Genomic DNA, 12,993 nt, shown 5'->3' with positions numbered 1-12,993 from the left:
TCTGTGATTGCAGCAGTTTTTCTGTTGCATTTGTTTCTTTGTGTTTTGGAGTTTGCATCGTTCATGTGTTTGCAACGCGTTTTCACCTGTCGGCCACCATATTTTTGTGACCTTCTACGTCGCTTTCGTTCTTTAGGACACGTCCCATTATGCACAATCTCACTCATGATTGTAAGATGCTGCAAGATGTGTTGGGGCCCTAAAGCCTGTGTTGCTAATTCCTCTTTCAGCTACTGCAGTAACAAATTTTAGCTCAGGATGTGTAGATTTAACTAAGCTGTAACCATCTTTGTGTTGGCTAAAATGGATAAGCTGTGGGGGCCATGTTGAATCAGGTTGACTCCAAAAGTTAACCAGTTGTAGATGGACATTCAGTGGTTTACTCTCTGGGAGTTTCATTAAAATCTGCCCAGTGGTTTATTAGATGCTTTGCTAACATGCCAGACAAAGAAACACATGCACGCTTACACACACACACAAACATGCTTTTGGTGATAATTACATTTCAATCAGTTGCAGTCACGATCTATTCTTTTCTAGAGGCAAACAATTTAGATACAAAGGTTACATTTCCAATAATCAGATTACACTCTTGTGTGTTCCCTTACAGTTAATGTTCTGTGGACTTCTCTTCCCGTGTACAACAGCCCAAAGCTGACAGCTGCAAGGTTTCTGATGCGCAAATTACAAATAAACTGACACTTAGTGTCCGATCATCAAACTTATTAACCAATTAACTTATTCTGTTAAAAAAATCAAACACAAATTTAAAAAAAATATTTTAAAAAGCATGACAACAGTGAACACCCATGTGGCAATTTGGTGAGTGTAATTGATTGAATTTCCCCTGTATTTAACCAGGAAGGTTCCCCTGAAATCTGAGATCTCCCATTTCCAGTAAGTCCTGCTCATTGCAGCATCATAACACCTTTAGTTTCATATAAAAAACGTTTTAAGTTCTGGTACAACATGAATGCCACATGGTTTTTGGTGTGAAATAGCATTTTGTTTTAGTCATCCATGTGGGAACTTTAATATTACGTAGAACACTAATTGACTTGGATCTCTTATGGCTTAAATGAATCTCCACAGAAATATATTCCAGGCCTTTAAATTTATACAAATAGTGTAATTCACTGTGTGCAGATGAGGATATAATATTTAGTTACGCACACACACACATGAAATTCATTTTATAAATTAAGATCACATTTTTAAAACGTTTATCATTATTCTGTTAATTTTACAATTGAGGTTCTGTAGGTAAAATATCAAATTGGCAGCGAAAGCTGTAGATTATGACTTTAATCGTGGCAGAGCAGCAGAACCTTTCTTTGGTTATTTATTACGTGTATTATTTACTGTTTCAAAAACGTATATGAACTTAGAGTTATAATGTATTGAGACGACAAAAGAAAGAAACGTAAAGCTTGGTTAACGTAAATTAAATTTTATAACAAATGTCGCCATCGTGTGGTCAAATCTTTGCTACTACAAAAAGCTATCAATGACTTGTAAACCAACCTTAAAAGATTTAAGTTTCTTATTGGTCAACCAAAGCACTCGGAACCTCAAGATCGTTTCTGATTGGTTGCTTTAACATCCCCCCCGCCCCGAAACCTAGCAATTTTATGTGAGCATATTTTTGTTAGCTTATGCTACGAAAGTGCTTGACAATCAACAGGTTAGTGAGTTATTATACTGTTGTGAAAATAATTACACACACGTTCTCATGATGAATTAAGCCAATAAATTATCGCGCACGTCGTGTTTATTCTTCTTTAGGTTAGCACTTTAATTAACCTTGCATCGTTCTCATGTTTCAATTTGGTGTTAGCTAATTAGCATTGCGTTAGCAGCGTGAGTTTGTACAGTTTTAACGTTTTGGAGCAATTTTCAGGCTTTGGCGAATTAATCCTTCTGCGTCCCGGTGTCAGAAACAACAACCCCCGCTGTGCTTGGCTTTCGGCGCCAGTTCATTTTAAATGTGGCGGTTTGCATCGTTGGCGAAGTGACGACGACGCGTGGGAGGCGTAGCACGGAGCCGTCCGAAGCTAGATTATGTTGCTAGGCAACAATTAATCCTCACTGTGTTGACCGTAGATTCTTCTTTAATTAAAGCTACATTTATTTTCTGTACATGCTGACAGGTTGTTTATAGTAATTCTAATCAGTAGCTCATTAAAATAAACTGCTATATTAATAATTATTTTTTTTGCAATGGGTTACCATGGTAACAACAAAGAGGCTATAAACGCTAATTATTCACCGCTGACCTTAGCTAGCGTAAAGAGCCGCTTGTGTGCGTAGTGACCGCAACGGGACTGAAACATTAAGGTGTTTTGCTGGTGCTGTCGTTACGGAAGGACAGAGGACGTCCTGGAGTAAGGTGAGCTGTAGTTAGCACCGCTGACAGCTGCACTTCCATCTCCCGATATACTCAGGAAGTCGAATAAGTAAACGCGTAAAAGCCGCGTGCCTGTATGTTATCGAGTATCTGTTATCCATCTATTATCAGCATATGTGGTGCTCTTATAACCAATCGACGCCACCGTGTGCTGGCACCTCTTCTAATCCGCTTTCTGCGTCTTATTTCAGGGATGGCAGAGCCGCCCGTGGTGACCCCCCACCCTCCACCCAGCAGCAGCAGCAGCAGCAGATGAGTGGGAAGTAGTGGCGATTCCAAAAGCAATGTTGGACTAACGTGTACAATGAAGAAAATCTTTAGCTTCACTAAGAAAAAGAAGCACCAATCCGGTACCCCTGACAGTGGGAGTGTGCTTTCTGCCGGCTATGACCTGAAAGAGAAGGACCTGGGGAAGGTCCACAAGGCTGCTTTAAGTGGGGATTTGGCCAAGCTAAAGCAGCTTGCTAAGAAAAATGATATCAATCAGCTTGACAAGGAGAACAGGTGGGTGAGAGGCATCCTCTGAAGTCTCCGTGAACGATCTTTGTGTTTTTGTTCTCTTGCTAAAGTTTTAAATTCATGCATTTTTATAACTACGCCACAAGAAACGTTGTGTTGTATGTTAAATGTGAAGAACAAGCTGTTTATTGTTTGCGGCGCCAAGTGGGAATGTGCATGACACCCCTGTGTTTCTTTTCTTCTTGTGTTTCAAGGAAGGATCTAATTACCGTTTGTACATTTAGCATGTGTCAGAAGCGCTGTAAGAGAAGCGCTTCAAATCCTTGTCATTGCGTTGCGAAATGAAGACAAATGCCATTACGATGAGCATGATTTTAATAGGGTCCCGTGAACGCTTTCAGCAAAGTAAGAGCTAGGTTCATAATTTTTTTTTTAAAGCCCCAGTAAAAAGGTCAGTAAAAGTTTTGAACTGTGCCCCCGAAGGATGGTAATGTGAGAAACTCTCTTCTCTAACTCCGCAGAACTCCGCTCCATATTGCTTGTGCAAACGGTCATGCCGAAGTGGTGCAGTTCCTTGTTGACAGCAAAGCCAAGCTTAACCTATGTGACAATCAAAATAGATCCGCCTTAATGAAGGTAATCCTGGATCCTGACCCTCCAAAACACAGTGAATCCAAATGAAATCATATTTGCATTTTTTTCCTTTCATGCAGCCTTCCTAGCTCTTTGGTCCCGCTCTTGTCTCTGAATTGGCTTTATTTCTTCCTTTCAACAGGCAGTGCAGGGTCAGCATGAGCGCTGCGTGAGCATATTGTTGGAAAATCACGCTGAGCCAAACCTTGTGGACATCAACGGCAATACAGCCCTCCATTTAGCAGCAAACATCCCATCCATATCCACAGCTGTACTGTTGTTGCAGCATGGTGCTGAAATCAATGCTCAAAACAAGGTGAGTGGGTTTCCCTTCTTGCCACTTTTTACTGCTCTCCGCCAAACATTAGGACGTTCCGATTCAACACAAACACAACTTCAGGTTATCAAATGGGTTTGAATGATAAGTCCAGCTAAAATGCAAGGTTTTGGACGGTGTTTATTAGATCCTTACTATATATCTCAGTAGTTTTTATTGCAGCTAACTTTGCCATAGGTTTCAAGGAAGGGCCTCTTGGTTTCTGCACCATAAATGACTTAAACCACTCATATGAATACACAAGGCTCCAGACTAACCATTTGTACTGATTGCACTTGTACACCTAACTTTTTTTTACATCTCAATTCAGATCGTTGACACTCCAGTGACTAAAGCATTGTTACAGCCAGGCTTTAAACACAATTTTGTAGTTAATTCAGCACATCACATCGGCTGTCTTGTCCGGCCTGAACTACAGAAATTTGGCCAGGCTTTTTCAAATGAATATAATTTTTGGCCTTTTCATGCACAGTCAGCTCAGCTGGGTTGGGAATGGGACCTGGGGCGGGGGGAGACAGATGGATGGATGTTTACTTCCTCCGATGCTGTATGGGCAGTATTCCATTTTTCTTTACTCTTCATCTTGCTATTGCTCATCGTACTGAGTCGAATCACTACAAGACATGGTTTTAAATACATAACTGCATCTGTCTAGAGGGTCGGAGCTGATCGGAGGAAAACATCTGCCCTTCCTCTGCCTTTGATTGGGTCGGGCCTTGATGTTCATTCATGCTTGAGCAGAAAAAAACAGATACAGTTGCAAGGGGAAAACATGTGAACTGTTTTGTGCACCAGTGCAGCCAAGAAAAATTTGTTGTACTCCACGGGTTTTTAGTCAGACATGCAATCTGACACAGCAGACACTTTAACAGTAGTTTCACACTGCGTACATGCTGCTATATATTTATTTCAAAAGTGTGTGTGTGTGTTGTACAGTACGAATCTTGTAAAGAAGGAATGTTGTTGTGTGATTCAGGAGGGGTTCACACCCTTGACTGTAGCAGTCCGCGAAGACCACATGGAGATGACTGAGTTTCTCCTCAAAGAGTCGGCTGATGTGAATTCTCTAGACCAAGACCAAAGGCTAGTATCAAGTGACAAATTTTTTAATGTACATGTTTAAAAATATATATTAAAACAAAACTGGTTATTGTTTACACTTGATGTCACTGATTCTATCTCCAGGTCCCCATTAATGTTAGCTGCTGGCAACGAACAAATCAATATGGTGAAGCTTCTCTTGCAGTTTGATGCTGACGTCACACTCAAAGATACCAAAGGATGGTCAGCTGATGACTACGCAGCGATTAATGGCCATCATCTGTAAGTAATGATTCCTGCGTGGTTTATGGTTTAGTGGTGTGTGAGGGGAACACAGACCTTTTCTGGTGGTTTTTGGTGTGTTTTCGGAGCTGTGACATTTCCCCTGTCCTGTCACTTTTGCAGTTGCTCCCACCTAATCATCGAGCACAGCACCCAGAAGACCAACGTATCGCGCCAAGGTCCGAGTAAGAAGAAGAAAATGCTGGGCAGTCCTTCCCATGACGTTGAAGCAGGCTTCTCTTTGGGAGGACCAGCCATTGATAAAGATGGTAGGCTGTTTTTCATTTGTTTTATGACGGTGAATAACAATGATTACGATTGTAACTGTTCATGACTGACTTGGGTCGTTTTATTTATTCCTCATGCATGACCTCTTGACTGGATCTAGAGCATGGAGCAAATGAAGCAGGGGGAGGTACTATGCTTAGATGAAACTTGTTAGTAAAATCAGTGTCACTTTGTTTCCAGTAAAGATGATCAGCAGTCCCTAAGGATGCATATTAAGCTGCTTTTACGTAGGATGTGGTGTAGCGCACAGAGCAGGGGGAAGGGGAACACACGGTGCCCAGGTTTAGAGATGGTTTGCAGGAAGAAGCCAGCTCTTTTCATATGCTGGCTCGAATGTAGCATGCATCTGTCGATCTGTCAGATGAAAGCTCTGGTATTACTTTCACTGATGAGGAGGAGAAGGGAGGGGGTGAACAGAAGCTGAGGGGTTTAGGAGTAACATCAAAGTTAGAAAGGTTTGTTTGTTCAGGAGCTGGACCCATACAACTGCTTATAGTCTGAGTACAAGCTGATGGCGTTTTAGGGTTTTAGGGAGAATCCCACAGAGACTGAAGAAAAATTAAAACCAACTTCAGGCTCCAGGTGGTTTCAAGGTTAAAGTAAGCAGTTCACAGTGATCTGCACGCACAGACACAAAATCCAATTTGTCTGTGTAACTTGTGCCTGAGTTAATCACACTCTTGATCACATCCCCTTGATTGGATGTGTGAAGGTGTTGTCCTAAAGCTCTGTGCCCAAGTTAAATTTATTCTTTCTCGGCACCCACTCCACCATTCTCTGAACGCAACTCGATGCAACGCAGACGCAATACGTTCTGTTGTTGTACAAAGCCTAGACATTAAAAGGTTTGGAAGCAGAGCACAGCACCCACCACATTCTGTGTAAAAGCAGCTTTAATCCTCCTGTTTTCAACAAAGTGCTATAAGAAAAAGTGAATTTCTTGCTCCCTAGTTTGTGGTGTCATGGTGACGATGCTTGTTCTGTTTTTTAAGTCTAAGATGAAGATCTTATGCTTGACATTTGTCAATTTGGAATAAGTTGTGCTTTGCTGAAATTGATCGAGATATAATAATTTGAAAATGTTTGTTTACTTCGTCGCAGATTTAGAGGACAATTCCCAGTCAGAGTCAGTCAGTCGGTGAGCACGATTATCTTACTTCATGCTACAATTTCATTGGACAAATGACTTTCCAGCTGTAAGCATTTCTTTTTCCTCATCAGAGTTTCAAAAAGTGCTGCTGATGAATGGCCTTCATCGGAAGATGAGGATGAATCCGTTTTAAATGAAAAGGTCAGAGCGCCTCAGTTCGTCTTTTGTAGCTTATATTGGATCTTAAATTTCAGTCTGATCTTTGTTTCTTCTTCTGAATTTTAGAAACCACTACAAGTCAACATAACCAGAATGTTTGGATCTACAAAAGGAGAAGGTAACAAAAATCTCCCGAGCCTTTATTTCTTACACTATTAGTTCTGCCATAGTTTGTAGTTGTTAGTAATCAGTTATCCCTCCCTGCTTCGTAGCCTCCGCACTACCTGACACTTCCTCAAGTGGCACCGAATCAGAGCCAGAAAATGAAAGTAGAGTCCAAAGAATCCCGTCCATTCCAAAGGCTTCAACCTCCAGCAAATCTCTGCAGCGCCCAGTAGATCCCCCTGCAATTTCCTCCTTTCCCAAAGCACCCCAGATGACTTCCACTCCCCTTCCAAACCACAGAAAGGTAAAATGTCACCAAGCTTTGTTGCATTTTCTGACAACCTTTTCTCCCTTTCTTTTCTGTTTTTTTCCTTCCCTCTAACGCCAAAAACAAGGAGATAGTTCAGCTGGGAGTGAGGAAGGAAAACACTCAGAAGGTAATAAAAGGATCGACTCTCAGGAGGAAAGCTCAGCAGGAGAGGACTCTGAAGAGGAAGAGGATAATGAAGAAGGGGAGGATGATAATGATGATGATGATGATGATAATGAGGAGGAGGAAGAGGAAGATGAGGGTAATGAAGATGAAGAAAGTGATGCAGAGGAAGAGAATGAAGAAGAAGATGAATCTGAGGAGGAGGAAGATGCCAGCTGTGACTTTGAAGATGCACAGAAATCTTCTATAGCTGATGTTCCTAAGATTAGCCTCAGTGCTGATACTCAGAAAGCTGGAACTTCTCTCAGGGGTGAACACGAGAAGGATGGCACTTCTGAGGAAAACGCCAAATCCGAGCCTGAAAACACTGACCTCGGCTGCCCAGCTGTTACAGCAAATGCTGCTACGCCAGCAACATTAGATGTTGTGGAGGACTGCGTTGTGTCGGCCATTAGGGTTGAATCTACATTTTCTGATGACGAAGAAAGCCTTGCTAAGGAATGCTTAACGTCAAATCAAAAAATCATTTCAAACCAAGGTTCAACAGAGGTCCCTATGCCGCTCGTACATCAATCACCCAGAGAGGTTAAAGAGGAGGAGTTTGAAAGAGAAACGGAAAAAGACCACGGTCACTCCTGGAGTGATAATGAAGACATTGACGCTAAAGTGTGGAGTGACAGTGATGATGACGTAAAAAACAAAACAGGAGGATCGGGTCACAGCACCCTGATCGCTTTTCAGAGACATTTGGTAGCTAAGGTTGGTTCAGAGAATACAGATAGTCTGTCTGATGCAGATGACGTTGCAGGCTCAAATAGAAAGCAAGAAGAGAAGCATAGGTCCTCGTGGGGCTCCTCGCTAGAGGGCAGTGGCACCGACGTACCCAAAGAGAGTGAGAATAACAGGAACGTTTCTAAACAAGAATCTGGTTTTCAGACCCAGCATTCTAAAGATGCGGTGCTTCCTAATGACGAACAACCAGACTCATCATGGGACTCTTCATTACCTGTTGCATCACCTACAAAATGCGTCTCCCCTCGGCTCGTTTTGAACGAAGAGAGATCGTGTACAGATAGTGTAACAGGCTGCCCTCAGCCCAAAACCAAACCCAGTGTTGAGGAATCGGAGCGGGATGACCGGCATGACCGGCATGATATTGGGTCTACCACTAAATGTGAAGCGATGTCCTCAGATTTAAAATCAAGTATTGCCCCAGAAACAATGACCAAACAGGAACAAGAAGGCTCCTGGGAAGAAGAGGATAAAGAAAGTGTTGAGAAAGAGTCAAATGACCCCTCTCCTGTGGTGTCAACAGGGCCTGAAGATGATGACGACAACGACCATGCAGAGTCAGTGGCTCAGTCGTCACAGATGGAAGGAAAGTCAGACTCAGAGAACGATAAAGAGGGTAATAGTTGGGATGATGAAGATGAAAGTGTTGAGTCAGAAAAGCAAAGGAAAAGAGAGGCAACACCCCTTTCTAGAGGCAATCTGCCATCACTGAGTTCGAGGCCCAAGGTTGCAGTAGCCAAGAAAGCAGAAAAAGCAAAAGCAGACAATATCGAGAGTGACGGTGACAATGAAGTCATTCCACATTCTATCATTGATGAAAAGTCAAACGATGACAAGCTGGTGGTTCCAAAAAGATGTAGTCTGAGCAAGGACGACGAGTGGAGCGAGGACTCCGACAGCACGCATCAAAAGCTCCAGTACGACTTTGCCAGCGCCACAGCCGGAACGCTCAGTGAGCGAGAAGATTCTGGAAACCTCACTGACAGGCGTCTGCGCGTGGATGGCGATGACGCCAGGTTAACGTCATACGTTCCGCTGGAAAACAAAATACCAGTTGGTACCAAAACAAGAGAGTCCTGTGAAGGACAAATAAGTACATATGCGCGTTCCAGTCCGCCTCCCAAAGATGATGACGCATTGTCCGATGAAGCGTTGCCTCAGACCGACATCGATGACGTTGATGTGAACCCGCCCGATGAAGCTGAGAGAACAGACATGAAATGGCCTGAGCTCAGAGACTCTGAAGACCCTCAGGTAAAACAGGGATGGCCTGTTGTAGTTTGTAAAGTAGTCCGGTTTTAGTTGGCATCCTTTTATTTTTATTCTACGCTTCCTCTTTGGTCAGAGCTTTTCATTTGTTAGAAGTGCTTGTGGACCCAAAAGCTCAATAATCCCTTTTTTTATTTTTAGGTTGATTATTATAAATATGTAGTTTTATTTGATTTATTTACTTTAACAGAAAGACGATTCCGCTGAAGATGAGGATGAGGATGGCGGAGAAGAGGGGCAGGTCGAGGAGGAAGAGGAAGGAGACATGTCTGATGAGAATAATCAGTCTGAAGGTAGTGGAGGGTCTCCTGAGGCCACTTCACCTGTTCCTGAGGCAGGAGTCGTTAAAGAAAAGAAAAGAGGTACGAATCAGTTTGTTCAGAGCGAACATTACCGCTGCTTGTTCAAAGAAAAAGTCTTAAAACCTGAACTTTGCTTTCCTCACAGACTATTACTCCATATTTTCTTTGTTTGATCAATAAATAAATACATTTAAAGGCTGTTTCTCAGTCCTACTTTTGGAAAATAGGGAAGCTACTTTCACAAGGTTGTTAAGTATTCACCTTCTCAACAAAATCAAATAAATTTGAAGTCATGTAATGTCTTTATTTTTTTTCTCAACTGTATTATTCCTCGTCAGGAGTCGACAAAAAAAATACAGACTGAAGGACTTATTTAGGTTGCCACATTCAGACACACAAGCTCTATTTTTTCTTAAATTAAATATTATTCAGATATAAAAATGCTAAATCAAAAAACAAAATCTGCTAGTTTTTTTTTTAAAGCTTCAAACCTCAACGTAATTTTTAAGAGATTGTCAAGTAAAGCATTTTTTGCCTGAACAGATTTCCTGTCTGAGCTGGGTCTGGAAGGAGGTGAAGAAGAACCCGAGTCGTGGGACTCCGAGGTACGCCAAAGCTACCGATGTCAAAAAAAAACAAAAACTAAATATTCATTAGTCAACATTTGCTTTCAGTTTCTGGGACACCGATGTCTTTGTTTTTGTTTGTTTGTTTTTAAAAGTCGAACTCGGAAAATGCCAACACGCCACATAAAGAGAATCAAGACTTTCACAGCCGGGATCAACGGGAAATGTCCTCCACTGAAGCGCCGCTCGAAGAACGTAAGTCCATTTTCATCGTCTGCGTGTCGGAAACGGCTCGTGTTTTCTGATACAACCAAGTCATCACAGGCACCATTTCATGCAGTGGAAACAGTGTGACCTTATGTATTTGTAAAATTTAAAAAATAACTAAAAATAACAGTGCTTTATTGCATCCATAAATGCCTTATCTGGAATATGCAATCGTAGCTTCTTGTTCTTTGACGCTGAATGTAAAATGTGACAGTTTTATTGTTGAAATCAGGTTTTCCAACGGCTTGTTGCTTTTCTTTGTAGACATGTTTTACATTCCTTCTTTTTTAAGAGGGAGGGGAGGCAGTAGGATGGCAGAGATAGGCAGGCCACAAAGCAGCCAGAGAGAGGGTATGACTGATGATTTGACTCCGAGCTAACCAGAGGCCTCACCGTCACCTCATTGTTGGAATGAATGCATGCACCGCTCCATCCTGCCTGCTGCCCGGCACCGCCGTCTACGGCTCACTTGCTCGTTTTTTTTTTGTTGTTGTTTTTTTTAAAGATTTCGGTTCAAATTCCACTAACCTCCGCTAATGTCGAAGTTGTGTCTCGACGCAATTTTACATCCAATTTTATACGCTCGACATCTGCGAAGGCATGCGCTGTATGTTCACGCCGACCTCAAGCTCATTTGCATGGGAATGCTCCTTACGGCGCTCCTCCGCCCAACACAGGATGCTGTTTTTAAACAGAGAAACTTGTACCAAACGTGTCTTACCTCCTCCAGCTGGAAGCAACGGGAAAGATGAAAACGGAGGCGAACCCGCTGGAAAAGCCGACACTCCACAGAAAGAGGTAGGCTCGTCCTCTTATGATAGGTAACATCTCAGAATGAGCAACAGTTAGCATTGTGTTTATTTATTTTTTCCTTCTAGAACGAGAAGGCGAACTGGGAACGGCTTAACGTGCTGAGTAAACTTGAAGGGAAAGTCGACCAGAGAGGTAGAATAAAAGCGAAAAAATTCAAATATGTTTAGAAAAAGTGGTAAACTTAATGTTGTGCATTGTTTCGACTCGACAGACCTCATGGAGGAGCTCAGTTTGGGGGATGTTGATGATCTTGAAGGTGAGATTTATTAATTCAGTCTCAGCTGTCACTATCTGATTTAAAAAAAAAAAAACTATTTTCTTCTCCCCTTATAACCTTTGTCACCAGGCCTGATGAACATCGTTGCTTTTAGTTAGCTATCGAATAACGAGATCGCTCATAAAATCTCAAAAGTTTCAACCTTCGGAGCTGTTTTTTGTTCTGATTGTTTTTAGCCTGCCAGTCAATCAAACGGCTGGTTTTACAGTTTGCAGTTTGGGTTGAAGACATTTGTTTTGCACCCCTAACTTTTCCACTCTGTTTTTCCTTATGTTATGACACATTTTGAAGCTCAAAAAGCAGGTCAGTAACCGTAAAGAAGCCTGGGACAGATTCATTGTTTACTCTTGAAGCTGTAGTTATCTCCTTTTAGACACCTGCTTAATAGAATGCCGTAGTGAAAAAGCCTTTCCCAGATCTTTTCCATGGCCATCAGTGTCTCGTTTAACTGAGGTGTATGCACTCAAGGAATGGGGCTGTAATGGTTGCCATAATATAAGCAGAACTTTCACTCTCAGCAACGTATTTGTCATGTTTTTGTTTAGCGATGTTGAGTTTTATATGTTTGTCAGATGCCTCAGACTGGGATTCGGCCAGCACTACCAGTAAGAGAACCTTGCCCGGTCGCAGAATGGCCTCCCCTGGGATTGAGGAGTTTCCAGAAGACTCTAAAGTATCCGGCAACGAGCAGGAAGGCGATGCCGCTCCTGCAGCTCCGTCAACGCCTCAAAAGAGCAGCAGTTCTGACAAACTGCCGAGCGCACCCTCTAAATCTGCTCCTCAGCCACAGCCTTGCCCAAGAAAGATGGGACTTCAGGAAGAAGAGAGCAAAGAAGGTAAAGACGTCCTGTAGTTGTGTATGTGTAGCTCTCCAACACAGCTTACAGGATTAACCTAGAGGGGTTGGTTTCTTTCTCCGCTCTCCTTCAAAGTAGATTGGGAAACTGATAAGGTAGCATCCCCGTGCCAAACATCTCCAGATGACAATCAGCAGCGAAATCTAGCTGAGCCTCCAGCAGTGGTTGAACCAGGTAAAGTTAATGATGTTTGGTTAAAATAACCTTTATGTATCCATGAGTCCAGTGCCCCGGGGTAATGACTCTGTCTCCTCTCAGGTTCCCCTGAGCTTTCACTGATGGCAAAAGACACTAATGGTAGCATGGAGTTCAATGAGCAGCAACAAGAGGTGAGGAAAATCAATATAACAAGACCCCCTGTTACTAATTCTAAGTTATTTCTAATAATTTTTGTCTCGGCTATTAGTTAGGCACACATACTTTTTTAAACATAGAATATATTAGGGAGTTCTGTTTTGAGGAATATTTTACCAAGTCCTTCTGTGGATGGGCTTCTTTAAAGATGACGGAGCCGACCCCATTAATTAAAAAAAACAAACAAAAAAATCAACATCTT

The 12,993-nt window shown here is 42.2% G+C and overlaps 1 protein-coding gene across 11 annotated transcripts in view; it reads left to right on the top strand.

The window, feature by feature from the left end:
- Positions 1-1,622: 1,622 nt before the first annotated feature.
- si:ch211-272n13.3 (ankyrin repeat domain-containing protein 26) overlaps positions 1,623-12,993 on the top strand; it is a 31,761-nt gene continuing 20,390 nt past the window's right edge. For 5 of the 11 annotated variants that reach the window (XR_003040132.2, XM_025010226.2, XM_025010225.2 and 2 more), the window contains exons 1-23: positions 1,623-1,684; positions 2,599-2,911; positions 3,388-3,502; positions 3,642-3,815; positions 4,813-4,919; positions 5,022-5,159; positions 5,283-5,428; positions 5,548-5,574; positions 6,549-6,585; positions 6,669-6,738; positions 6,823-6,874; positions 7,257-9,340; positions 9,546-9,717; positions 10,201-10,262; positions 10,379-10,478; positions 10,755-10,841; positions 11,221-11,288; positions 11,369-11,435; positions 11,515-11,559; positions 11,872-11,883; positions 12,153-12,416; positions 12,513-12,611; positions 12,696-12,766. Coding sequence is in view for 10 of the 11 variants with exons in the window: in XM_025010226.2 (XP_024865994.1) it covers positions 2,712-2,911; positions 3,388-3,502; positions 3,642-3,815; positions 4,813-4,919; positions 5,022-5,159; positions 5,283-5,428; positions 5,548-5,574; positions 6,549-6,585; positions 6,669-6,738; positions 6,823-6,874; positions 7,257-9,340; positions 9,546-9,717; positions 10,201-10,262; positions 10,379-10,478; positions 10,755-10,841; positions 11,221-11,288; positions 11,369-11,435; positions 11,515-11,559; positions 11,872-11,883; positions 12,153-12,416; positions 12,513-12,611; positions 12,696-12,766 (4,197 nt within the window). In the remaining variant the exon portion in view is untranslated. Of the gene's footprint in view, positions 1,685-2,245; positions 2,390-2,598; positions 2,912-3,387; positions 3,503-3,641; positions 3,816-4,812; positions 4,920-5,021; positions 5,160-5,282; positions 5,429-5,547; positions 5,575-6,548; positions 6,586-6,668; positions 6,739-6,822; positions 6,875-6,968; positions 7,166-7,256; positions 9,341-9,545; positions 9,718-10,200; positions 10,263-10,378; positions 10,479-10,754; positions 10,842-11,220; positions 11,289-11,368; positions 11,436-11,514; positions 11,560-11,871; positions 11,884-12,152; positions 12,417-12,512; positions 12,612-12,695; positions 12,767-12,993 lie in introns of those variants that run through there. The other 6 variants (XM_017434794.3, XM_025010227.2, XM_025010219.2 and 3 more) reach the window with 6 other exon arrangements.

The sequence above is a fragment of the Kryptolebias marmoratus genome, linkage group LG11 (assembly GCF_001649575.2).
Source record: "Kryptolebias marmoratus isolate JLee-2015 linkage group LG11, ASM164957v2, whole genome shotgun sequence".
NCBI classification, from domain to species: domain Eukaryota; kingdom Metazoa; phylum Chordata; class Actinopteri; order Cyprinodontiformes; family Rivulidae; genus Kryptolebias; species Kryptolebias marmoratus.
The sequence above is the reverse complement of the archived record's forward strand: the minus strand, read 5'-3'. Positions and strand labels throughout refer to the sequence as shown.